Raw genomic sequence first — 26,183 nt, forward strand, 5'->3', positions numbered from 1 at the left:
AGTTTTCTAACGATGGAACTGAGTAGAGAAAACATATTTATATAAGCTGGTGTTAATACAGGCTTTTCTTTTTTCCCTCTTAGCAGCCATGGTTTGAGCAACTCTGCCTGTATAATGGTAGCTCCAGCCTTCCTTTAAACTACATGTACTGTTTGTTGTTCAGACAGAAACGATCTCTGAGCAAAATGCTTTTAAAACTCGACGCGTCCGTTGAGTCAAATTTTTTTATTGTACTACAAGAATTTCCAATACAAATATGCTTTTCTGCACAGTTTACACATATTTTAAGACGTATCCATAGTCTGTACAGATTCATCCATCACCTCCAGGTTCAGTGGGGTCACCACCTTTGTCAGCACACTGGTGGTCCCTCTTTTATACTTGTAGTCACCAGTTCTGTATGAGAGAAAAGAAGACGCATGGAACGTGTTTCAAAATGTTACAACAGAAGATCATTGGAAACATTCAGAGGTTTGTTTGGAGCTTGTTAAACATGTTTCCACACATCAGAGATTGGTCATCACCAGCACAACATGTCTGTCTAGTAAACAGCCTTTTCAAACCACACATTAGTTCTACACGCCAGTTCAAGAAGGTCCTCATGTGAAAAAGAGAAAGGTGAACGCCAAGTGAAAAGGTTCCAGACTAAAAACAGGACGTCGGCAAGTCTGCACTGTCAACCGGTGAACTCACAACTAACTCACTCACTCTTTTAACAGAACAAGCAAGTACAGTTAGATTCTTGTGCCAGACACTGTGCTCATGACTCTTCCAGTGATGACACATCATGTATAGTATCGGCTCGGCAAACATGGAACCTCGCCAGAGCAGGTACTTAAAAAGATACCAGGTACCAGATACTATCACTAATGGAAAATCAAAAAAAAAAAAAACAGTGTGGTGGACTAGCACCATTAGTGTGCATGCAGGTGGACGGACAGATGATGTTGCCCTCACCTGACCCCCTTCTTGTTGGCCTCGTCGTGGGGCCGGATGTAGTCCACATTGCCCTTGGTAATGACACACAGGTCGATGTTACTTCCAGAGCCCAGGTCATTGAAGATACCTGCGGCGATGGCGTCACGCACCAGCAGCTTGGCATCCGCTTCCTTTAATGTCAAATATTATATTATATTATACACGTGCATCACCTCCACTTGTACGTACTGTTGTATTTCTGCGACTCATTTACAAAGTTGTAGACTCACCTCCATGTCCGGTTTAAAGCGGTCCTCAAATACTGCCATGGCAGCCAGAGAGCCAGAACCTTTGAAATAACAGAATAGGAGGATCAGTGGAATCTGACACTATCCGTGTTTTCAGATCAGTCAGAAACTTTGTGGTTAGTGTCCAAAACACCTGACCTTTAAGTTATGTGATTAGTAATAAGTCATTGGATTAAGAAGCTCCCACTAAACCATGTTTCCATCATGGTACAGTACAGTCTGTACAGCAAGCAACACCTTCTGTCACTCAACAAAAAACCTTTTTTCATGAGGAGAGATGGTCCTGCAAATTATATATTTCTTAAATGTGAACAAAACAAAACATTCGACAACATCATCATTTCCAGGTTTCTTAAACTCTGGCATTTTACAAACCAAACTAGTATTCAATGAATCCAGAAAATAATCAAAAGGTTAATCAATGGAAATAATTAGTTATTTCCCTAAAACCGATTACTCGATTATCAAAATATTAGCCAATGAATCCAGTAATAGTTGATGCAGCACTAACTGGCATCCAATTGTACCCATTTTCCAAGTCTTACTCTATTTTAATAACAAAAATTAAGCTTTTCCCCGTCACTCACTGTTGTCAAGTCAGTTATAGAGCTGTGCCGAAAAGAAAAAAAATACATTTAATGTGTGTATAGATTCAGATGTTACTAAATCAAGCTGAAGCTTGAAGGTGTGATGGCAGTCTTATTATCATACAGGGTGCAGTGCACAATAAAGCCAGTAAGTGGCAGCAGAGGGCAGCTGACATGATGCAGCTTGTCCACAGCGAAAGAGCCGTATAGAAAAGCGTTAAAGTTAGAGACTGACCCATGGTGACGTAGGGCAGCTTATCAGTGGAACCATGAGGGTAGATGCTGTAAAGGTGAGGACCATTACAGTCTACTCCACCCAAAACCAGAGCAGCCCCAATGTAGCCCTGATACCTGGGAAAACAGACACAACAGCACTGTTCACTCACATGCTATGTACATTTCTGAAATTCACTTTATGTCTAAATACATTGACTTATTTCACTTAAATGATGCTATATAAATACAGACCACTAACAAAAAATGCATTTTTTTAAAGAACTTGTAACTGTAATGTTTATTTTGAAGTTCTTGTTTTACTGTGCTTTTACTGAAAGTGTTTAACCGTCATCGGCTGGGTTTAGAAATGCGACAGAAGCTCAGAATAAGACTGGAGTCAGGAAAACAATGACAAACTGTTAGTGGAAACATTACCAAACATGGACAGCACCTACAGTGACAGAATCACAAATAGGACCAGGTCTATCATGGTTGATGAGAGGCATCCCCTCTTTTCCTTATTCCAAATTTCCCCTTTATTCACTAAGAACAAGTCTAAAATGTCCTTCATAGCACAGGCCATTAAGGCCGTAAAGACCCTGGAGCCAAACTTACACTACAAATATGGGGTTCAGCTGGAACACTGGACAATGAATATTTTCATATTCATGAAAATTGAGTGTTATGATGTGATGATACTTAATGTGACTGTGTAGAAATATATCATCTATCAAGTAAAGGTGTGACCAAAGCTGTGTGTTTTATATCTAAATGGCATACCTGAAAAGCATTTGTTTGAGCATGCGGTTAGCGGTGGCCACGCGTGGCAGCCTGCCCGTGGAGAGGGCGTGCAGCTCCAGGTTTGAGGAGATTATCTGAGTGGTCATCTCTGTGTCTGCAGCTGTTCCTGCTCCACAACAGCTAGACAATGACACAATAACATAATAACACAGCACGCTGTTAGTTAGAGAACACAACTCTCAAAACATGAAAATGTGATTGTAGGGCCACTTCTGCAGTCTTACATGCAGGGTGATGACAGTCACACTCCCATAAAACTTGTTCCATGTCCCTTGTGTATTTATAACCCAAAAATGTGACACTTACTAAATGTTGGGGGAGATGTAGTGGATCTTGGAGCAGTTCTTGTCTGCAACTATCATGCCCTCTGTGGCTCTGGTGTCTGCTCCCAATACGACGCCATCCTTCACATGGAAACACAAGACATTCAGTAAACTGATGTTCAGCAATGGTGCTTTGGTGCCATGTCAATGTGAATGTTTTGTTACAATAACAATAATCATCAAGAGGTGAAGTAGTAGTAGTAAGAGAAGGACGCTGGCAGCTCCTCCTCTTCATGTTCACACACGTGTCAACACCTTTACACCTGACTTTTTCACTCATTTCAAGTGACTTGGATTCTCTCACTAACCTTGAAGACAATGCCACAGATGGTAGTTCCGGTTTTCCGCGCAGCAGGTAAACTGCATCCCAACTTTGTGACCTCACCTTCCAAAACGGCATTCCTGGAAAAAAAATAAAAATAGAACATAACATTATAGTTAATTTCACAATATCATACGAACAAAAATGTCTCTAGAACATTGTGGACATGTGCAGGAAATCTAACAATTAAAAAACTTTATTTTTCGTTTCCCGACAGGCTTAAATACTCTGAAGGAAATGTTTATGACTAGACCCATAACATCTATTAGTGAATATATAGCCAAAGACCTATGGACATTTTCTTTGTTGGACAACAAAGGTTAGTAATGACGCTGGAGCTAAACTGTAAATCCTGTCATGGACATACTTTAGACGAATAGTATTTTGAAATTAAACGAAAACTGTTAGGGTTGCAACAAATATTCGATTACTAAATTACTTGTTGATAATCAATTAATCAGTTTGATTGTTTGACGTTTTTTTTATAACTGAAACAACTTAGACCAAATGGTGTTGGTGGTTTGTTGTGTCGGGGTTTCCGTTAATGTGTACGAACGAATGGTCGCTTAAAAACACGACAAAAGCCGCTCAGATGCGACATTTTATCTGTAAAGTAATTCTGGAAAAAAAGGTTTTAGAAGTATTCTATAACAAATGCAGCGAAACTAGCAAAATAAAGGAATCGTTCATCCTAACGACGGGAAACGCCTGAGTCATTGTACGGGACACAAGTTAACGTAAGCTAGCATCGCTAGAAAAACCCGTAATAAACACAGGCCAAGAGTCCAGAAAAAGATCAAACCGATAAAGGGAAGCAGCATAATCATTTTGGTCGGATAATCGACTAACCCAAAGCGCGTACCTTTTGCAGTTTTCAAAATTGAAACCGCCGAGTGGTGGCCGGGAGACTGTCAGTGTCGCCATCTTGGAGAATGAAAGTAAGTGTTTCCGGGAAGTAGAGGAAGTGCCGGCTTCTTCTTCCTCTGGTGCAATTTGTGGATGAAGCGATGCGGGGCACCCACAAATGCTGCCCCCCTCAGGTCAATTATATGCTTGTAGAGGTATTTCTACACTCCATTAAAATTAATCTGTGGAAAAAGCCGTCAAAAGCAAGTCTTTGGATAACTTCTCCACATGTCTAAAGACAGGTAATGAGTCAGTTGAAGCATAGTATAACTGTCATGCTACTAGAGCTCTATTGCCATGCACATGTATGCTGAGTCAGCTGAAGCTTGAGATGAAGGTACTGCACTAGTTCAACTTAATTTACCACCTGCTCCAATACAGCCTGGGTGTTTGGCACCTCCACTTTTTTGGGTTGTTTTATTTGTTAAATCACTGGCACCAGGAATGCTATGATCATCTACCTCAGCGATGTTCTGAGTGCAGCTGTGGAACTCTGTACAACCTGCATCCACCTCTGATGGAATACGTAGCACTCACACTTTGGTTGAAGCTTTGAACCTGAAAATAAAAACACCCAAGCCTCCTTTTGCATGTTCTCTCTTATGAAGCTTCTGTGAAGAAGAATGACACACTGACATGCTTGGAGTCCTTCATTTATTATAATCTGCAGTCTCACCATTAGATGTCACAATGTCTCACACATTGGACCTTTAAAATGGCCAATCCCAGCTTGTACAGGTGGGATTGGCACCAGTGCAACAATACAAAGCAACAGAGGAGGCTTTGCTTTCCATGGCCTGGTTTGATCCCATTACACAGGAACCCCTGTTTTTTAATGCGTCAGGAAGTGAACCTTGAAATTGCAGAGTTTTTGCCAGGCCTGGTAAACAAGGGAGTATTTCAAGTACAGTTTTTGTTTTTATCTGTAACTTTGCTAAATACATACAATGTAATGAAAGATTGGATGAACTGTTGTAGCTGTACTTTTATTACGGTATATTGCACTTTACAATACCTGCACTGTAATCAAAGTGCTTCACATAAAAATAAATCATAAAAACACACAATAATATAGAATAGGAAACCGAATTCTATGAAACAAGAAAATAACAATCAGTGAAATTAGAAAATGTACAATTTAGAACAGAGGGAAAGTGTCACTGTGCTACTGAATATTAAATAAATAGGTTTAAGTAAAGAATCAGTCAATCTCAGGGGGAGAATTCTCACCTTTATTGGTTGTCCATCACCAATCATGGAATCATGCAGCGAAGCAACAACACTTACAAGCATACACATAATCTTAAACACCAAAATCATAATTTATTTAATGAAAAAATTAACTGTAGTATAAATACCTTTCACTGTCCCTAACTCAGTGTCTGCCTTTTCTACTTGTGCCATGAAACAGTGCATTTATTTAATCACACTGCCATATTTTGTCCTTGAACAGGAAAGTTGCCAACTCGGTGCCAGCTGGATGTCAAGGTCGGGTAGGAAATGGGCTCCAGTCAGGTGGACAAGATCAGATAGTGCACCTCCACACAACAAGGTGAGTGCATTATGTTGATTAAGCCTTTTATTAAAGCAGAGTGGGCAAAACAGGTGGTTGAAGGTGTAATCACTGGGATCTCATTGACTCATAACAAAGGTTTAGTGCAACTGCTCTGACTTTATCCAGCAGGAAGCAGCGCGTCGTCTCTCCCATCATCCACTTTCTTCATGTCTTATTTTGGACAAACTATTATTTTACATGTATATTCCTAAAACCTGTGGGATGAAGATTTGCTAAGTAAAACACAGACTATACTTTACTATACTGTCATTTATAACAATGTGCTGTGCTACACTGTACTGTTCCATACTAAACTATACCTTACCATACTGTACTACGTTACTATACTCTACTATGACAATTTACTGTGCTGTACTATATTACAATTTGCTATAATGTACAATACAATACTATATTGAACTGTACTATAATGTAATTGGTCATTATGTACTATTCCATACTAAACTATACTGTTTTTTGCAATACTCTCCTGCACTGCACTGCACTAAAATTCACTATAATGTGCAATACTTCACTTTACTATACTGAACTATACTATACTGTAATTTATCATAATGTACTATACAGCACTATTCCATACTGTATAATATATACCATATTATAATGTAATATCATTCTATACCATATTATAATGTACTAAAATATGATTCACTATAATGTAGAATAGTATATTACACAATAATGTACTACAAGAAACTATACTATGCTATGCTGTACTGTACTGGACTATACTACTATAGGGCATTGCATTGGCACACAGGAGCTGCTGGTCTAGTTCTGCCTTGTTTGTTGTTAATCAGAACCAAGGTTTTTAAAAAAGTCATAAAATAACACGTGAATGTATAGACGGAGTCATTGAGTGTGCAGTTATATATATATATATATATATATATAAATATATATATACTGTATAAATATATATATATAAATATATAAAAATATATATATATATATATAAAAATATATATATATATATATATATATATATACATATATATATATATATATATATATATGACACAAACTTCACTTTCTAGTTTGAAAAAGATGTCTGATGGTGAGAAAAATCCGCAGACATATTTTAAAATATGGATATAGATTTTACTAGGTAAGCCCTTTGTTCCTGTACCTCATACAACTGCACTCCAAAAAACCTAGACAATCTTTTTAAGACATTGCTGATTAAGGCGACCCACTATTATTTATTGTGCCGCGGATGGATTAAAAAAAAAAAAAAAAAGGATCATTCAGACATCAGCACGTGTCAACAGTGTCTTCATTGTCAGCTGTTCTTAGCCTGCAGCATCTCAGTGAGCAGGTTGTTGCAGGGCACGTCGCCGCTCAGGTGTCTGCAGTACATGTAGTTCTCAGCAAGAGTGCTGAGTGAGCGTAACTCAGTGAGACACAGCAGCAGGTTAGTGAAGCGTCCGAGGTACGGAGAAGATGTGCAGAGTGTATATTCCCGAAGAGCTCCTTCAGCCTGTTCCTGCACACTCTCTATGAGCTGATGTTCCTCCAGGTCTTTCACATCTGGTGAGTGCAGAAGAGGAAACAACAGCCCGTGAATGTACACCACACACAGCACAACTCCTAAAACCTTTTCATACCCTGATGGGAGGAACTAGAGAATTGTTGACCCCGCCTCCTTAGTAATGTCATAATTTGTACATGAATGCAAAAACGATTAGTTATTCACATGTGTACAAATGTGTCTGAAGATATTTGCATGCTTTCCAAATGGACTTTTATCACGGATGCCTTTGTCACTAACCTGGGTTAAAAAGTATGAGGAACTTTATACAGGCAAACTCCTGGCGGTCCACTTTTTGGACATGAAGTTTCCCAATGAGGTCTAGTCCTCTCTGGATCAGACTGGACAAGGAGGGACCAATGTTAGAAGCTATGAGTGACAGTGGCACCTGAAACAGAAAAGAAATACAATCAAGTGCGTTAAAAACTAATTGCAGTCATGTTTCTTTACTTTCTGTGTCTGACGCAAATTGGTCACTATGCCTATTTATTTCTTACACGTGAGATGATTATGGTGCTGTTTTAATGTTATTGTTAGTGTCTGTGACTTGAAAATTGTGCTTGCTGCATTTCTTGGCCAGGACACTCCTGTAAAGAGATTTTATCCTGGTTAAATAAAGGTTTTTACTAACAATAATAATAATAATAATAATAATGATGATAATAATAATAATAAAAGAAAATAACTGAGAACTGGTGGGTTGAAGATTCAAAGCAAACATGTCTTTGTTTACAAGGCAATATCCTCCGTGGCATGAACTCAAAAGCATTCATTTTGACACCACATAAGCCTCGAGGCGGCATGTGAAACTAACTTATGCTCACATGAGAATGTCTTGTTTTTTTTGTCTATTTACGGGGTCTGTAGTTTACTACACAGTGAACTAGATTGTGTTTGCATTTATTGGTGTAATCCGTCTGTGTATTTTGTTTCACTTTTTGACACTGCTACTAACCAAAGAAAAAAACCTCTCACCTCCTGCCCAGTGACTAGGAGCAGACTGCCTTCTTTGCCGGAGAGGACCTGTCTGGAGACAATGTCCAGAATCAACAGTTCACTCCAGCAGCTGTGCAGTAACTTCATCTGATCACTCACCTTGAAAGAGAAAACAGGTAGAGATTGAAAACAGCTTTTTTCATGTCGGAGATCAGTGAGAAGGACTGGAACAGGAGACTGATATTCTTGGAGTGTCATGTTCCAGGAATCCAAAGATTCACTCATTTTAGAACGAGTTTCCGTCCTCTTTCCCCTGCATTTGCATGAAGTTGAAGCCTCGGCTGCTTAATGCCAATAAGAAACTGCTGTTTTTTGACATAAAACAAAGGCAGCAACAGCAACTGCATGACTTATTTCTCATCAACATGGGTTAGGGGTTAGTACCTGGAGAGAACCCAGGATTTCAAGGGCAGAACATGCTAAATCCACACAGAAAGGCCCTCGGTGGAACCAGGATTTGGACTTTCTTGCCACGAGGCAACAGTGCTAGCCACAGCTCCGCAGTGTAACCCATGTACAGTATGCAATAACAGAAAATCAACATCATCAGATGGGACTTCACCTTCAGTTGTTTGAAGAAGATGGCTGTGCGAGCCCATTCCACAAGAGTGAACAGTGTCTGATCAGCCATCAGGCACATCCGACTGAAAGTGCTGGGGTTGACATGTTTCCTCAGCTCCTGCTGGACGTGTGTGCTGATCCTTCTCTGGAGCTGAAGGTCATCTTGATCACAGAGTAAGAACTCAATCACCAGCTGAGGCATCATTGGACCCTGTGAGTGAAGTTTGTCCAGGTTGTTGGAGGTCCCTGCTGAACTTGCACAGATGTTGTCGTGCTCTGTCTTGATTGTGGAGTTTGAGAAGGTGACGCGCTGGTAGAAGGTGGCACCAGGTGAGCTTAGGGCATTCTGAGTTGTGGGTAGTGAGGTGCTCTGAAGGACAGAATCTGGGGACAGGCCACGAGCAAAGGTGAGGACATTCAGGGGCGTTGAGGAGACCACAGGTGCTCGACTCTCAGGTCTGAATCCACAAGCTTGAATCAGAGCTTCCCTCTGCTGCTTGAGGGCCCGATCTTGCTTGTACATGGGCCCAAACTTGTTTCTGCCACCTCGCATTCGATCAGCACGAACAGCTGATGAGAAAAGTGGATTTGTTTTGAGCAGTTTGTCAAGCTGATCTTTACAGTCTTTGGAAAGGAGTCTCATTTAGGAGATAAGTCAATACATTTGTCTGTGAATCGTAATGGCTTAATACAGAGGTGTCAAACTGGCAGCCCGTGGGCCACATGTGGCCTCCCAATCTATAACATGCGCCCCACCACTTAATATCTTGTTCTAATGACCTCCTGTTCCTTTAAACACAGTAAGGTGATAGAATATAGACAGAATATCATACTAAATAAATTGGCTATAATATATTTTATATAACCGTAATAGTTAATTGTCACATTATTAAATGTACTGCATTCAGCATTAAATTATACATAACAGCTTGTTTGGCGTTTTGTTTACAATTGTCCGCATTATTATTTACTTAGTTTTCAATTTATTTCTCTGTTTTTGATACTACCAGATATAACAGATTCATTATGTGTCATAAATATGTAATAACTACAAAATATACATCATTCAATAACAAAACAAAAACTTTTACTTTGAAATTCAATGAACTATCATCATAAATATCTATTGCGTTATAATTTTAAGGTCATATTGCCCACCTGGTTAATTTTTTTCCACATCTTTTTCTCTATGCCAGCCTCCTCTTGACCAGACTAGATGCTCATAGGTCATTTGAGTTTGACACCCCTGACTTAATACATCATTTATACACTTCTGTTGAAAATAATATTTCTCAAATATTGTAATAATAATAATAATAATAATATTTCTCAAACAAACAAAAATTCATTTTGTTTGTTGTTTTTTTTTTTTTTTACCAATGTTATCTCTTATTATTATTATTATTATTAATGCAACACATGAACGCCATTGGGATAAGTTTAGATATAGTTCGGTTTGTTTAAGTGTGGTGATATAAGATACTAAGGCACGCCCCCAGTGTGTTACCATCGCTGGAATACTTGTGGGGACACAAGGAAAGCAGATTTTAGCCACCGAACAAAGCACAAGTTTTCAAATATTAAGAATATGTTTGCATCTTTATCTTGCCAAAGAAAACGTTTAAATACTATATACAACAGGAACTATAGATTTATGAATAGATGTGACCCTTACCTTCCAGTCTCATGCCAACATGAAGACACTTTTGGAATCTGCAGAATGGACACCGTTTCCTCTGAATCTTATCAATGCTGCACTCCTGGTTCACCGCACACACATACTTCTTGTTGTTTCGAACTGTTCTTTTGAAAAAACCCTGCGAGTGTTCAACAGAAGATGGACTTATATATATATATACATACATATATACATATATATATATATACATATATATATATATATATATATATATGTATATATATATATATATAAATAAAAAAAAAGAGAAACTAAAAGTACCTTGCAGCTCTCGCAGGTCAGCAGGCCGTAGTGGTATCCAGAGACTTTGTCTCCACAGACAGGACAAGGATCCTGGAACTCCATTCTGTAAAACTGACCTGACAAAGAATCAAAGCAACGTGAGACAAGTGATACAAAGGAGGTAATAATCTTTATTTAAATTAGAGGAAGACAAATGTAAAGGATATAGAATAACCAGTATTAAATCAGACGACTATAAAGTAAAAAATAATACAATTTAAAACATAGAAATATAATAAGCAAACACACTCACTGAAATTAATTTCTCTTAATTAAGAGAGAACAGGAAAAAAAGACACAAACAAAACAATATGAATAAAGACAAAACACATCAGAGAGTTCACTTTATATTATTGAACATATCGTGGGCTGTTCTACAACAATGACGACTTTTTATCCTACCTTGTAATTAGAATTTCCACCTGGCAAACCTGACAGTCAATTAATGGCAAAGATACGTTCCCCAAATCTGCAAAAATATTTGAAATCACACAAATGTCTAATTAAAGATTCTGCTTCCTGAGGAAACATCTATAATTCAGATTACACTACAGCACACATAAATGACACAAGATGTGACCTTTTACTTATTTTCAGAGACTAAAATCCTTTTCTTAACCGTTTAATTCTACATTCCCCCTTTTTTCCCCTCTTTCAGCGTCAGAAACAACTGAGTTTGTGTTCTATGTGATGAGAAGCTTCTTACCTGAGAAGTGTGTGGTCAGTAAACTGTGAAGCAGCAGAGTCACACTGGACTCATGTCATGAACTATGATGAGGAGGAGGAGCAGGAGGAGGAGGAGGAAGGTTGATCTCCATGGTCAATCTGAATATTGAATTGTCTGATTACAGCATGGGTGTCAAACTCTGGCCCGCGGGCCAAATTTGGCCCGCCGTGTAATTTCATTTGGCCCTTGAGGCAATATCAAATTAACATTAAAGCTGGCCCGCCGGTATTATACAGCGGCAACGCCTCCCCGTGCCTCTCTCCCAGACGTGCTGCGGCCTCATACTACAACTGTCAGTGTCACTGTGTTACCCCTACCAAAAATGGCGAAAAGGAAGGGAGAAAACAGAACTTTTTCGTTTGTTTTTTGAAAGTTGATTTTGCACTATTAAGTTATATAAGCGTTGCTTGTTCCATATTCAGTGTTAAAACAAATCAGTGTAGCAAACTGAGCAATAATTGTTGTTGTATTCATGCACTTTCTCTTGCTACTTCAAGGCTTGAATGTTTGATTTATTCATTATTGTTATTTTATTTTCAAATTTATTATTAGCCTGTGGAAAAAGTTTATTTTGATATTTACCTCAGAAGGCTGCAAATAGAAAAGAGGCATTACATTTTTATCCATCCATTATCTACCGCTTATCCTGTATTTAGGGTGCATTCAATTTTTATTTAAATTTTATTTGATATGCCATTGTGTTTTTTAATTATTATTATTATTTGAAACTCGATTTTGCATGTCACTATAAAGTTATATAAGCCTTGCTTGTTCAATATTCAATGCAAAACTTGTTTGGGTCCCTATTAAAAGGTTAATTTGTTCAACCTTGGCCCGCGGCTTTGTTCAGTTTTAAATTTTGGCCCACTCTGTATTTGAGTTTGACACCCCTGGATTACAGCATCATTTTGGGTAATGTTTTAACATTGTGATATCTTGTTATTAGGGTATGAGCACAAGGTGCGTAGAACCCTATTGAAACTCAAGGAGTTCTTCTTATTCCTTGGTGAAAACACTCAAGACGATGAATGATGGCAAATCCTTTAAAAGGTGTTGCCATGGCAATGATGCAAAGTTGGATTTTTGCAACAAAAAAAAACAAACTGTCACAACTTCGCAAATCCTGGTCCAGTTTGGACCAAACTTGTAAAGATTGATGATATTCCGGCCCTTAAGACGTCTGTATGAAAATATTCAATTTCAGTGCCCCCTGGTGACGGCAGACAATATGACGTTTGGTATTTGAACTAACAACATCTACAGCTTTTGGTCGATCACCTTCAAACCTGGTGAGGTCACTGTGGACAAGTTGACAAGATTAAGTTGCTGAAAATGTATTCAAATGTCGCATGAAGTACTAGATAGGGGGCGCCAAATTTGGCACAAATTCTGATTTTACGCAACAGACAACTAAACTCTTATAACTTCGCAATGGAAGGTCCAATCCCAACCAAACTTGCTATGATTTAAACAGGAAGTACCCTCTAACATTGCGCAGGGACGCCGCTGAAAATAATTAGCAGCTTGCAACAAGCCACTGACTTCTTTGTCTACCGCTCAGTTGTCCCAAGTCTGATCTTTACTTTGGGAAACATCTTGTACATCTGTGCCTCACACTTTGGTGTTTTAACTGCTGAATATTTTCCTGCACTAATGTGTGGAGCGTTATCTGGCTGTGATTCATCACATCACCTACCTGAGGCTGAGACAGTCAGAAATATTAGCATTGCATGTGTGGCTGCTCATATTGCTGCTGGTGTTAATGGTACTGCAACACTGTTCAAATAACTATTTGAATAGCACTTTTCAAAACAACTCCACAAAGTGCTTTCCATAGTAGACAAACAAAACTGTTAAGCGTAAAATGGTAAAGACAGAATTAAAAGATAAAATGAAAAGCCAGATGAAATAAAATAGTAAAAATACATCTGTAGTTAAAAGAAGGCATTTTAAAGCAAAGTAGTCTAATATTCAGTGGCATATTTTTATGCATTAGCCATATTTAGTGTTAGTGGCTAGAAGTAAGGAAGTTGTGAGATGGGGGCAAGTAGCAGCATCACCATCCATTGTAGCATTCCCTGCTTTAGAGTCCAATGTATTAAATTCCCTTTAAAACTTTGTACAAATCCATATAGGGTTTGAGTTTTCTGCTTAAGATCAACCGAACACTTGGAGCAGTGTCAAAAGGTGCCAAGTCTACAGTAACAGATCAGTGCAATTTGTTTTTAAAGAATTCCAAATCTTTAAGTTCAAAGCACGAACTTGTCAAAATAACACTCATCACAGAATCACTGAAAAAATACAAGTCAACCATAAAGTTAAGAACAAAAGTTTTACTTGATATAAAGAAGGCAATAAATACAAGTTTTCAATGTCAAACATTACAGGCTGAAAGTAGCAGTGTCTGTGTTTTTAGTGTGGTGATGCATCACATGTACAGTGTTTTGTCATGTGTGGTTGTCGGTCAGTGGGGACGGGGGACGGGGGGACGGGGTTTAAAGTCCATTTAAAAAAATTATTTAAAAAATCTCGGTGACCATGTCCTGCTGGGCAGAGTGATGTAGCAGGGTCCAACATCTAACAGAAAAAAATATAAAATAAGAGTCAGCACACTTTAGTATTACGTAAATATGGATTAAACATATTGAGTACCATTTGAAAGAACGTACCTGAAGACATCCCGTGGAAAAAAGGCGGAAAAGGTCGGACGTAGAAGGGATCATCTTGGGCTAGGTCATCACTGCAGCCATCCACGACTTTATCCAGGTCGTGGTGTCCAACATAGAATCCTCCGATCCAGGAATGTGCTGCAGCGTTCATCTCTTCAAAACAAGGAAGAATTTGATAAGTCACAAGAAAAAAAAAAAGAAAAAAAAGAAGTAAACAAATGAGAAATCTTCAGGGAGCTCACCTCGTCAAGTGTGACAGGTCCTCACATCCAGTCAGAGCTCACCGATGGATGCCCTCCCTAACTTAAACCTGCCTTTCCTGTCCTACACTGACACTTGAGATGATGCTAACCCCAATGTCTTGGTTTGCTGCATGAAAAACTAAATCTCCCAGTTGCCCAGACAAACGTTTCTTCTGATTCTGTAGCCTCGCCACAAAAATGTCCTCTGCTGAAACCCTCATTTTGCTAAGCATGAAATCAATTCCACTTTCCTGTCCTCAGATCTCCTTTTCTCTCCCTGCAGCCTTTCAGCAGCCATTGCTGTTGTAACATCTGCAAAAGGCAGCAGTTTCACAATTCAGAGCTTCTCGTGTGTTTAGCAAGACGTGGCACCAGAGTATTGACAAAGCAGACGCCTGAAAATGCTTGACTCCAATTTAAACAAATGCTTCACCATCTACATGTGATGTGATTTACACTACAAACCTGTCCATTCCAATCCTTTGTTTTGGAGGAAGATTAATGCATATCATGACAAGCTGAGTCACAAAATCAGATGGATCCTTGTCTGATTTTGGAAACTGCAGTCATGGTATGCCACTCAGTCAGGATCCGTGGCCAGATTTCCTCACACACAGAGAAGAAGGGGAAGGACGAAATGCCTTACCATGTTACGAGTCGACTCAATTTACCTTGTTCTCTGTTGTGTGAAGAAGACCCAGCTCATAAAATCTTGACTGATTTAAAAATTGAGCAATTAAATAACTCAAACATGGATGCTGTTGGGTCATGCAGAGAGCTTGCGATCTTTTGCATGGTTTCCCAAACCTTTAGAGGTCAGATTACTGACCCCAACAATGTCAAATTCAATGATTGTCTCTCCTAAGCTGATGAACCATTTGGGTAAATTAGATCAAGCATTTAAAAGGTGTTTACATTGTTAGTAGTCTAATGACACTTCTTACCCAACACATGAAGACGCAGTGAATCAGGATACGGCTACCTTTAGCAGAGGCAACAGCAGCAGTGGGTGGTGGAAATCTGCAGGGAGAAAACAAGTGATATGGAGACAAGTTGGAGGAATCATTTAATGCAAAGCTCAACAAGAGTTAAAGCGGAGAGAAACTTTAGGACAAGTCTACAAAAATCAGAGGAGGAACTTCGCCAACACATCTAAGAGATAGAAGTTTCTCATGCAACCAACCAAGACATTGGGATTAAGCATCTTCCTAATGACTCTACAAGCTGCCTAAATTGTGAAATTTGAAAGAAAGTCATGGGTAATAACGGACTACAGACACTTGCTGAAATAGCTAGTGTATGGTGAGGTGTTAACCCTATGCTCTATCAAAAATCCCACTTTGTGCAAACCATAAAGTCCTATCAATTCAACCAGCTGCCAGCTTCGCAAATAAGAGGCAAAAGACACTTGTGTTTACACGTTTACATGATCACTGTTAACCACAGAGCTCCAGCCACCAAGTCAATCCAAGAAACAAATCAAATAACGAAAAATAAATGAAAAAGCTGCAGCTGCTCACTCCTGCTACAAGAGTCTTTAACATGAAGCCAAATTCTGTCTGATTTCTGTCTGAATTCAGCCCACAGAATAAAGGTTTTATTTCAAGTCATCGTATTGAAAGATAAAAAGTTTGAATATTTGGTGTAACTTTCACTTAAATAATCCGAGTTGTCTCTCTGCCAGGTTTGTGTCCTCCTAAAGAAAAGAAACGCGCTCTAATCCTCAAACCTACAATCTAATTTTTGAAAGAAAGTATGCAGGATAGCCCTGCATCCCTAAGACGAGTAACGCATAGTTGTGCAGGGGAAGATAAAGATCCCCTGCTGGGAGGCCTCCCAACATGACGCGCAACAAGACTATGAACACAAAAAGGTTCAACTCCTTTAGAGGGAAATAAACTTGGCAGAGTGAGACAAGTCAGCATTAACATTGAATTTGATTTCAGTTAGCGACTACAAAGGCTGATGGCAGTGCGTAAAGTCTAAGACTTAAAGGGATAACAAAAGTGTGCCAACAAATGCCAGATTTAAAGTATATCATAACATTATCCATGGGCTGAATAACACCTATAATCTAATGTGACTACACTTAGATATAAATCAAACGTTTAGCTTCATAATCAAATCAGGAACCAGTTATCTTATCAAAGCAATTACCAGTTGAGAATAAAGGAAGACCTGGTCTAGCTCATCTTAATCAATTACTACATTTTTACAGCACTTCAGACAAGCTACAGTAAACGTTGATGCATTTACTACATGATTCATCAGCTTCCACATTTGTCAACAGTCCAAGTTGCAACTATAATATCTGAGATTCAAGACCTAAATGACATTTTTAAATTAAAGCCATTTCAAAACAAGGTTCCAGAACTTCCTGCAGAAATCAGACGCCTCAAACTAATCAACTTTAAATCATCCATTTAAGTTGAGACTAAAAAAATGACTAAATCCAATACACAAGACAGACAGAGACCAGACACACAGGACAGACAGACAGCAAGAGAGACAGACAGAGAGAGACACATAGAAAGACAGAGACACCAGACAGACAGAAAGACACACAGGACAGACAGACCAGAGAGAGAGAGAGAGAGAGAGAGAGAGAGAGAGAGAGAGAGAGACAGACAGACCAGTGAGAGAGAGAGAGAGAGAGAGAAAGACCAGTGAGAGAGAGAGAGAGAGACAGACAGACAGAACAGCGAGAGAGAGACACTGACACATGCCAAGACTGCCGTCATGGCATGTGTCAGTGTGTAAATAAAGGCCTTTGCAGTCAATAACGCAAAACAAAAAAATGTGATTATTGTAATGCCATTGTGTCAGGCATTGTAAATGTTTAGATGCAAATTAACTTTATGGATTAAGTGGACACAATTTACCCACAAAGATCATGTGGCAAAGGCCTTTAATACTTACCTAAGAATGGTAAACATGTTACCTGTTTTGAAAGAATTTGCATTTGCTTGTCGTCTAATAGGTGTGCATCTTGTCAGTCTTGCAGCATAAATTTTGTTCATCTTTCTGATGCAGTAAAGTCTACTGGAGTGTTAGTCTTGGTCCAAAAGGTCAGATTAACGTCAGTCCAAGTCAGTCAGCTCTCTCACACTCTCTCTCTCTCTCTCTCTCTCACACTCTCTCGCTCACACACTCTCTCTCTCTCTCTCACACTCTCTCGCTCACACACTCTCTCTCTCTCTCACACTCTCTCGCTCACACACTCTCTCTCTCTCTCTCTCTCTCACACTCTCTCGCTCACACTCGCTCTCGCTCACACTCTCTCTCTCTCTCTCACACTCTCTCGCTCACACTCTCTCGCTCACACTCTCTCTCTCTCTCTCTCACACTCTCTCTCTCTCTCTCTCACACTCTCTCTCGCTCACACTCTCTCTCTCTCTCTCTCTCTCGCTCACACTCTCTCGCTCACACTCTCTCGCTCACACTCTCTCTCTCGCTCACACTCTCTCTCTCGCTCACACTCTCTCTCTCTCACACACACTCTCTCTCTCTCACACACACTCTCTCTCTCTCACTCTCTCTCTCACACACACACACACACACACACACACACACACACGCACACACACACACAGTAGGAAAAACAGATCAGAAATGATAGACTGGCATAAACACCAAGACCAAGTAGAGTCATGACACAGTGGCCATGAAGAATGAAGACTCAGGTCAGAGCAGGTATAGTAATATAGATAGATATAGTAATGGCACGGCGGCCAAGCAAGAAAGAAAGAAAGATAAACTGCCCTTACCATTTGAAATTTTATTGTAACTAAAACGCAATCTAATTAAGATGGACATGCAGGGATGTCGGTGCTCCTCTTGACTGATGCTAGAAGAAAAGTACAGGTTAGTTGACTTACTGTGCATGGACGCGGAAGGCACCCATGTTTGTCTATGTAAGATGACTATACGCGCAAGGCCACACGTACAAGAACACAAGTAGATCACGAAGGCGCGGGCACAGTTAGCGATCATGGCATACTTGCATTAAAGGACGTAATGGCCATACTAAGGCTATGGCACAGCTGCCATCTAAAGCCAGGTACTATATTTGTAGATCACCAGGATCTACTTTAACGTTCTAGGGCTAACGGTAGATTAATGGCCACGATGGAGAAGAGAAAAAGAAAAAAAAAAAAAGGCACAGCGGCCAAGAAGTCTAAACCTTGTGACAGAGCGTACAAGGCACAACATTAACTGTATTCCTACCATCTAGCTTTAACTGTACACCAACATCTATTTAAACCTCATTTAAGATCTGGTCCTCCAACATAACTATATTTTAGTTGATTTTTTTTTCTTTAAGAAGTGAGGAAAGGCACGAGGAGGGCCAGGACAGATCGACACGGCGGCCGGAAGAGCGATGGCCCGCGGCCTGTGTGTCACTTACCGTCCTAAGAAACAGGTGGAAAGAAAAAGGGGTTAAAGGGCAAGAAAACACCTCCATAGAGAGGCGTGTTCTTACCTTTGCATGTAAATTGTCAGTTTGATTCAGTAGTTAGCTGTGAGCAGCCAGACTAGATTCTTTTTGTTCTTTTGTTTATTCCCCTACTCTGCAAACCCTAGCACACATGGAGGGCAAGAAGGTAGCCCCCCCCCAGAGAAGACATAAAAAAATATGGACTCACCCTTTGTAGACGGACCTAAAAAGGAAATGTTAGTGCATTATAACTTATCAAGCATCTAAGCCCTTCAAGACACCAGATCTACTTTAATGTGAACTGCTGAACATAATCATATTCTCACACCATCTTAACTATTCAATCCAGGCATCTCAGTCACACACAACACAGTCATTCAGAGAGAGAATCTCAAACACTCCATCAGTCACCTCATTCTTTCAAATCACTCACTCAGCAGTTCCACAAAAATATAACCAACAAGGACCAGATTTACAGACCACACAACAAAGTGGACCGAAACATACAAAACCAACCTGTGGCAAATGCTCCATGTACAACCCTCAGCTATTTGACAGATGGAAAGCAGGAGAAGAGAAAGAACGTGGCCATGTTGGACAATGCAGAGAGAGAGATGTAGGCACAGCGGCCAAGAAAGAGTGGGGACACAGCGGCCACCCAGAATTTAATCATCACACCTTACTATTTGACGATCTTCATGAAGATCAATCTGTGGGGAAAACAACAGACAAACAAAAACATTTTCAGTCTCCAGCCTTGACCATGTTCAAGTTCATACAGTTACAGGTGTAAAATAACTAGGTAATGTGTTTGTATGAGGTACAGACATGGTTCACACAGCCTGAGATATAAACACTCACTTATAGTGAAAATACTGCTGCCAGCACAAATTCTATTCTAACAGTGAAACAAAGAAATTAACATGATCACAAGTGATGTAGAATAAAGTTGATTAAGATTTAAGGAATGCCTTTTAAGAACAAGTATAGAAATGTCAGTAGCTACACTCTTTAACAACACAAACAACTTATATTATACATGTGTGATTAAATTAATATGATATGTTGCCATCAGTTAAATACATTATGAAAATTAGCCATAATGAGGTAGTAAATTATCTCAAAAGGTGTCACTCACCTTTTTTTTGACAGCCTCAGGCATGTGTATATGACGGGTCAGACCAGGTCTCTGTGAGCAGGAAGCAGGTTGTTCCTTTAAAACAAAGAAGAAAAAACGTTTACACACACACACACATATTGTATATTATGTGTGTTCTTAATATCCTCAATAAAGAAATGACTACAAAAAAGTTTGTATTTTAATGACTACATTAAAAGTTTAGAATTATAAAAGACATGTATAACCCTGAATCTGCTTTTAAACATAAAAAAGTGAAAAACTCAATAGTAATGACCATGAGTGGAACAGTGAGTTAACATAGCACAGCAGCCATTTAAACTTGTTTTTAGTCTTGTTTTGTCTATTTTGATAATGGATTGGTTTAAGTGTTTGAGTTTTATTTTTTTTATTATGTTAAATGTGAATATTTCCTAATTTCTTTGCTCTATTTAAGCAATCACTGAATCCAAATAATTTAAGAATATAACTTAATTTAGAAACAGTGAACAACATTTAAAATTTTACGGACCAAACATGAATGAAAATAGAAATCAGTTTCTATTCCATTCCCATTCAAACCAATGATTTAACTGCTGTAACCAGACACAACAGCTGCCAGTTCAGATAACTGTCTGACAATGAGGCACAGCTTGAATTTTGAGCTAATTATGATCAAATAATTCAGCAAACACAGAGTCACCATTAAGATAACTTGACAAAAGTTACTCACCATTCTGGACGGGTCACCAATCTGGACCAGGCCGAACACGCCATCCTGGAGCGCCTTGCTGCCACGCGGTCACCTTTTCGGCGTCTGACGTCACGCGGCGGGAGTTTTCTCTTATTTTTCTCTTATTTTTCTAAAGTTCCCTCGTTCTTTTTTGATGTTTTATGGCGGTTGGTGCATTACCGCCACAAGTTCCCTCCTCCCGGAACACTTTCAGTAGTTAAGCAGCGACACTTTTTTCGTGTCTTTTTTTTTTTCGTTCCACGGCTCGTGCAGCTTCTCTTCAAAGTAACATCACGGACCTACTTGGAACTGTTGGCTGGATGAAGATTAAATAAGAAGAGGAAGAGGAGGAGGAAGAGGAGGAGGAAGAGGAAGCAATCAGCGGTCATCAGCTGATTGAAAAACACCTGATTGTGTGTCACCAATCATCGGTCTCCGCTTTATGCTTCTTCTTCTTCTTCTTCTTTTCCGAGGTTTTATGTCGGTTGGCAAACAACGATTTGGTGCATTACCGCCACCATGTGGTATGGAGTGTGGATCGAAATGTTGATCGAACTGAACTATTACTTAAAGGTAAAAAATAATAAAATAAATAATAATTATATATATTAAATCCGTGTATCATTCGTTCATTCGTTTTTCAAAATAAAACCAGAAATAAAAAAAAAAATTAAAAAACGACTTGTTTTTTTTCTCAGAAAAAGGCCAAAAACTCTATTTTTACTGTACAATAACAACACATTGGCCTAAAGTTCTGACAATGGTTGGTACAGCTGCATTAAAAATTGTGATCTTGTGTTTGATTGTTAAACTGAGGTAATGCTGAGTGGCATATTGAATGTACGTTGGGCTTTTTATGGAGTTATGTCTGCATTGGATCAAATTTCCGACCTGTCGCGTGTTCTTAAAGTTATAGCCAATTAAACCGGAAAGGCTCTGACGCTGCTGTCGAGTGAAGTCGCTGTGCAAGGTCACAAAAAACAAAACAACTGCACTCCAGCTCAGCGTGAAACAGCAGAAGTCTCACAGTTGAGCCATTTCTCATCCTCTCTCTTTCTTACACACACACCACAGACACCACAGTGATTATGTATATATAGATATACATATATATGTATATATATATAGATACATATATATGTATATATATACACATGTATATATATATATATATGTATATATATATATACATATAGATAGATAGATATACAGATTAAATATAAAATATAATGGGAGACTATGTTTCTTTGTGTTGTTTACCATTATTTACATGAAACGAGGCAAATACCACATTTCTGCCTCATTGTGTATTTTGTCCACCAGAGGTCACTGTAACTCCACTGTCTGTAACCCGGCCTTTACATCCTGTCTGCACTTGCACTGGGTTTGAGACCCATCCACTGTAAAATGTCACTAAAAAGCCATAAAACATACTGTTACTGTAAAACGTATACAGCACAAGCAAACAACAAAACAACAGCAGGATGTAAGTGAACAAAATGAACAGACAAAGACACTGGGGAGCACACAGATAATAAAACACAGGTGAAACACCAGAGGGAAGACAGGACAGGAAGTATAACTTAACAAGGTATGCACAAGGAAAAAACTACAAAGTAAAACAGAAAACAAGACACAAAGAACTCAAACACAGGGTAAAGAAAACAGAGAGAACGACAGTCAGGTGTCAGGACACTTTCTCCTCTGAAGTCTTTCACTTAATAATAAACCAACTAATACATAAAGCTTCCAGTCATGCCTTCAGACCATTTTATTGGTCCAGGACCTGGATCCAGTTCCTGCTGACAGAGGGCAGGTTTCACCCTGGACACAGAGACCACTAACAACCATTCACACGTTCACATTCACACCGATGGTCAGTTCAGCATGTCCAGTTAACCTCCGCATGTTTTTACAATGTTTCAGGGGAAGCGATGAAGAGGAAAAGTCTGTCTGAGTGAGTGAGGGAGGGAGGGGCCACACATGAGCAAACACCAGACACACCGGAGAGGAGAAGAGAACGGAGCATCAGTGGTGGATGATGGATGGTTACATTTTATAAAGGCTTTATTACACATGAATCCCAGGTACTTACCATGGATCCACTCACACGTAAGAAAGTAACAATTATGATGGGATGACCTCACTTGTGAGCCAGAGTATGAAGACATACGTCACTGTGAGACTTTTTCTCTTCTTTCAACTAAATAACATCTGACAACTGAACTGGAATTGACCTACAAACACCAGCTCAGCTCACATACATCTGTCTAAAGTTATTAATTATGTATACACCTCGTCGTTATTATAGGCCCTCTTATATTTCAGCATTAGCTTGTGCTTGAAGTGTGTGCCTGGTTGCTTAGGGATACATGACTTTGGTTCACATGGTGTACAGCAGCCTTCTGCATCCCAGTGCCAGCCGGTGACAAACAGCTTTCAGACTCACCTGGAGCAGCAGGTCACAGAAGGACAAGCTCGGCGTACACGGTCGTGTGTGCCGAGCCACTAATGGAACTGCAGACAGGTGTCAGCCATCTTTACTGTTTACAGGCAGAGCTCTTTTCCCCGTGGTCTGCTGATGTCATCAGGAGCCTGTTGATATTCATGAATAACGTCTGGCAGCTGGAGTTTAAGTTTCACTGCAAGTTCAGAGCTAAAATGACTCCTTGGCTTCAAATGATCTCGGCAGCGGGAGCGAATGAGCGCTTTTGTAAAATAATAAACAAATCAGCGTTAAGTTAGGGAACGAACCCCAGTTACAGGCCACAGTAATGCCACAGGGGCCTCATGTACTGAAAGACTGCCGCAGTGGCCCTGGAGACGGAGCCTTCCATACTCAACTATTAGAACATAACAGTATCTGCTGTGTAAAACAACATCCTCGTACGCTTCAGACACAATATAAGTCATTTCTTGCTGATTTCTTCAGGGTGCTTTTGTATGACATGGTATGAAGTCAAACTGTGGAATTCTCAGTATAAAGAGTGTGTTTACATTATGTAAGCTACACTCAACTTAACCATAAACAAAACCAACTGTTGCTACATGATGACAAAGACTTCCTCCTAATGGGTTTGAAACTGTTTCCATTTCTCGAACGGGTTTTTGTGCCTAAACCAAACCAAACAGGTTACTCACTCTCTCACACTAAAGTCCATAGAGGAAATCAGCGATTTCAGGTCACAGGGACACAGGAGTCACTTATCTAAATCTGAACAAAAAAACTCCTCAACACCTCCTATGTTTTGTGATGCAAACTAGCTTTTAATAGATTTTCTCTATGGACTCTGGTGCAGTAAAGTGTGTCTAATGGTGATATAAAGTTGCGATCATGTAGCCTCCACCAAAGCAGGCCTAGATTTAATAAGCTGAGCCTTTTGTTAAGTGGTTAAAAATGTTTTTTTCCCTTCTGGCAGCCATGTTTTGACTGCCAGTCCCTGGCTGGTTATTGGCACAGCAGGTGGTATGCACAGCTCAATCAGTGCCATCAGTGCCCACATTTCAGAAAACCTGTATAATCACTTAAACCATAATGCTGTCACATGATGGAACCCACTCCAGGGGGATTTGAAACAGTCTTGGGAGGCAAAGAGGCCAGATGATTGGTGCATCCCATGAGAACAAATGCTTTTGTGAGTGTATTTACAAAATGAAAATGAAAGTTTGCTGTGATCGACTTTTCAGCTCAAACCAATCAGACAAAGAGACGAGACTCTTTGTTTTAAAAGTACTGTAAATGGATCCATTTTTCTTGAATGATTCTCATTGGCTCATTTACTTGCAGCACTTAAATTGAAAGTTTTTTTAGGTATTGAAAAGGATTACGGGAAAAGACCTGCACACCTGCATTTGAAGGATGTACAGTATGTTGCCAGTTCCTCAGTCTGAGAAAGAGCCTTTTGTGCTCCAAACATCACTGGCAGTAAAACTCCTTTACATGGAAGCTTTCAGGTATGCTGATCGTTTCCTTCCTTTTCACTGCTGTGAAGACTTTGATTGATCCAGCACCTGTTTTACTAGAGGTGCATGTCATTTCTTACCTTCACTTTTTAGAACATTTATTTAAGTAATGACATATTGCCAGTGCTGAGCACGCCGGCAGCACGCTGCTTCACCAAGAACCAGCCTGAGACACAGGCGCTGCCGGCACGGACACAGGGATTTTAACCACGTATACTAGACTCACCTAATAAAATTGCCAATGCACCTCCAACATCTGCAGGAAAAAGTATAGCTACAGACCAATACTGTGCACCAGTTGCCTCATTAACAACATCATACAAGGGTGACTTGTGGTTCCAGTTTCCACAGATGGGCACTAATTGGGTGATTTGGTGGCTAATGTTAGCATTATTGCTAGCTTTGCTTAAAAAAACAATAAAAACTCCTTGACAAACTAAAATAAGTATCACTCAGATGAAATAAGACCATTCAAACAACTCATTGGGTTATTTGTTAACATGAAGACAAGTTTAACTTGAAGAACATATTTCATTTAAGTTCATGAGACCAATGGTGCCTCGGTGTGTTGGTGCACTCATTAATATCCATTTTTATTGGACATTCTAGTGAAAGTTGCACTCACCTTTACCAACGCTGTGAGATGCCGCAGGAGAGGAGAATGGGCCGAGGATTATGCACCATGCTCACAGGTATGCAATAAAATGGACAAACTTCAGCTACTGATTGGAAGAAACAGAGATTTTTCTATATCTAAAAACATGACTGATGTGTGAATTGTTATTATGACAGAATGAGCCCTTTACCACTTACATCAGGAGCATCATGGAAAAACTGAAAACCTTTCTTTTAATGATAGCTAAAGGCTACCATAGGTTCTCCTTCATGCTTGGAAGCATGAATAAAATGAGGTGCAAGAGACATTTCAGCTGCAACACACAACTTCACCAATACATGTTGAAATCTCAGCTTTACTTTAGGGGGCATTCCAATTCAAACGTCTTACTTTAACAGGGACATTTTGATATTCAGCTTCAGTTGGAACACACTTCAAGAAGAGAGGGTGAAGAGGATTGTCACACAAACACGAAATGAGAGTGTGGATGACTGTGTAAACGAGTGACTCTGACCTTTGAGTTATCAATAAGACCAGAAAAGTGCAGTCCATTTATCATTAGAACTAGTATAATCAGTACGTGTCTATTAAAAGGCCATTGAGGAACTTTGTAAACATCTCTTCTCCTGAGTCCTCTGAGTCACCTGGGAAA

The 26,183-nt window shown here is 39.5% G+C and overlaps 2 protein-coding genes and 2 long non-coding RNA genes across 4 annotated transcripts; all 4 read right to left on the reverse strand.

The window, feature by feature from the left end:
* Positions 1-186: 186 nt before the first annotated feature.
* psmb7 (proteasome 20S subunit beta 7) lies at positions 187-4,484 on the reverse strand. Its single transcript, XM_058616524.1, has 8 exons — positions 4,338-4,484; positions 3,462-3,555; positions 3,137-3,234; positions 2,810-2,950; positions 2,049-2,164; positions 1,209-1,267; positions 958-1,109; positions 187-396 (listed from the first exon to the last, which is right to left on the reverse strand). Exons 1-8 carry the CDS (start codon positions 4,397-4,399, stop codon positions 285-287), a joined length of 834 nt encoding a protein of 277 aa, XP_058472507.1. The 5' UTR covers positions 4,400-4,484; the 3' UTR covers positions 187-284.
* A 2,717-nt stretch (positions 4,485-7,201) lies between these two features.
* Positions 7,202-11,089, reverse strand: LOC131446381 (nuclear receptor subfamily 5 group A member 2-like). The gene is made up of 6 exons (XM_058617567.1): positions 11,006-11,089; positions 10,721-10,862; positions 9,047-9,615; positions 8,464-8,583; positions 7,729-7,876; positions 7,202-7,487 (listed from the first exon to the last, which is right to left on the reverse strand). The coding sequence occupies exons 1-6, from the start codon at positions 11,087-11,089 to the stop codon at positions 7,240-7,242; spliced, it is 1,311 nt and encodes a 436-aa protein (XP_058473550.1). The 3' UTR covers positions 7,202-7,239.
* A 3,140-nt stretch (positions 11,090-14,229) lies between these two features.
* LOC131446728 (uncharacterized) lies at positions 14,230-14,938 on the reverse strand. Its single transcript, XR_009233959.1, has 3 exons — positions 14,665-14,938; positions 14,423-14,575; positions 14,230-14,330 (listed from the first exon to the last, which is right to left on the reverse strand). It is a non-coding gene; the product is annotated as an uncharacterized LOC131446728 (long non-coding RNA).
* A 3,281-nt stretch (positions 14,939-18,219) lies between these two features.
* On the reverse strand, positions 18,220-21,288 carry LOC131446496 (uncharacterized). Its single transcript, XR_009233929.1, has 3 exons — positions 20,953-21,288; positions 20,241-20,315; positions 18,220-19,812 (listed from the first exon to the last, which is right to left on the reverse strand). It is a non-coding gene; the product is annotated as an uncharacterized LOC131446496 (long non-coding RNA).
* Positions 21,289-26,183: the final 4,895 nt, after the last annotated feature.

This window comes from Solea solea, chromosome 19 (genome assembly GCF_958295425.1).
Source record: "Solea solea chromosome 19, fSolSol10.1, whole genome shotgun sequence".
Lineage (NCBI taxonomy): Eukaryota > Metazoa > Chordata > Actinopteri > Pleuronectiformes > Soleidae > Solea > Solea solea.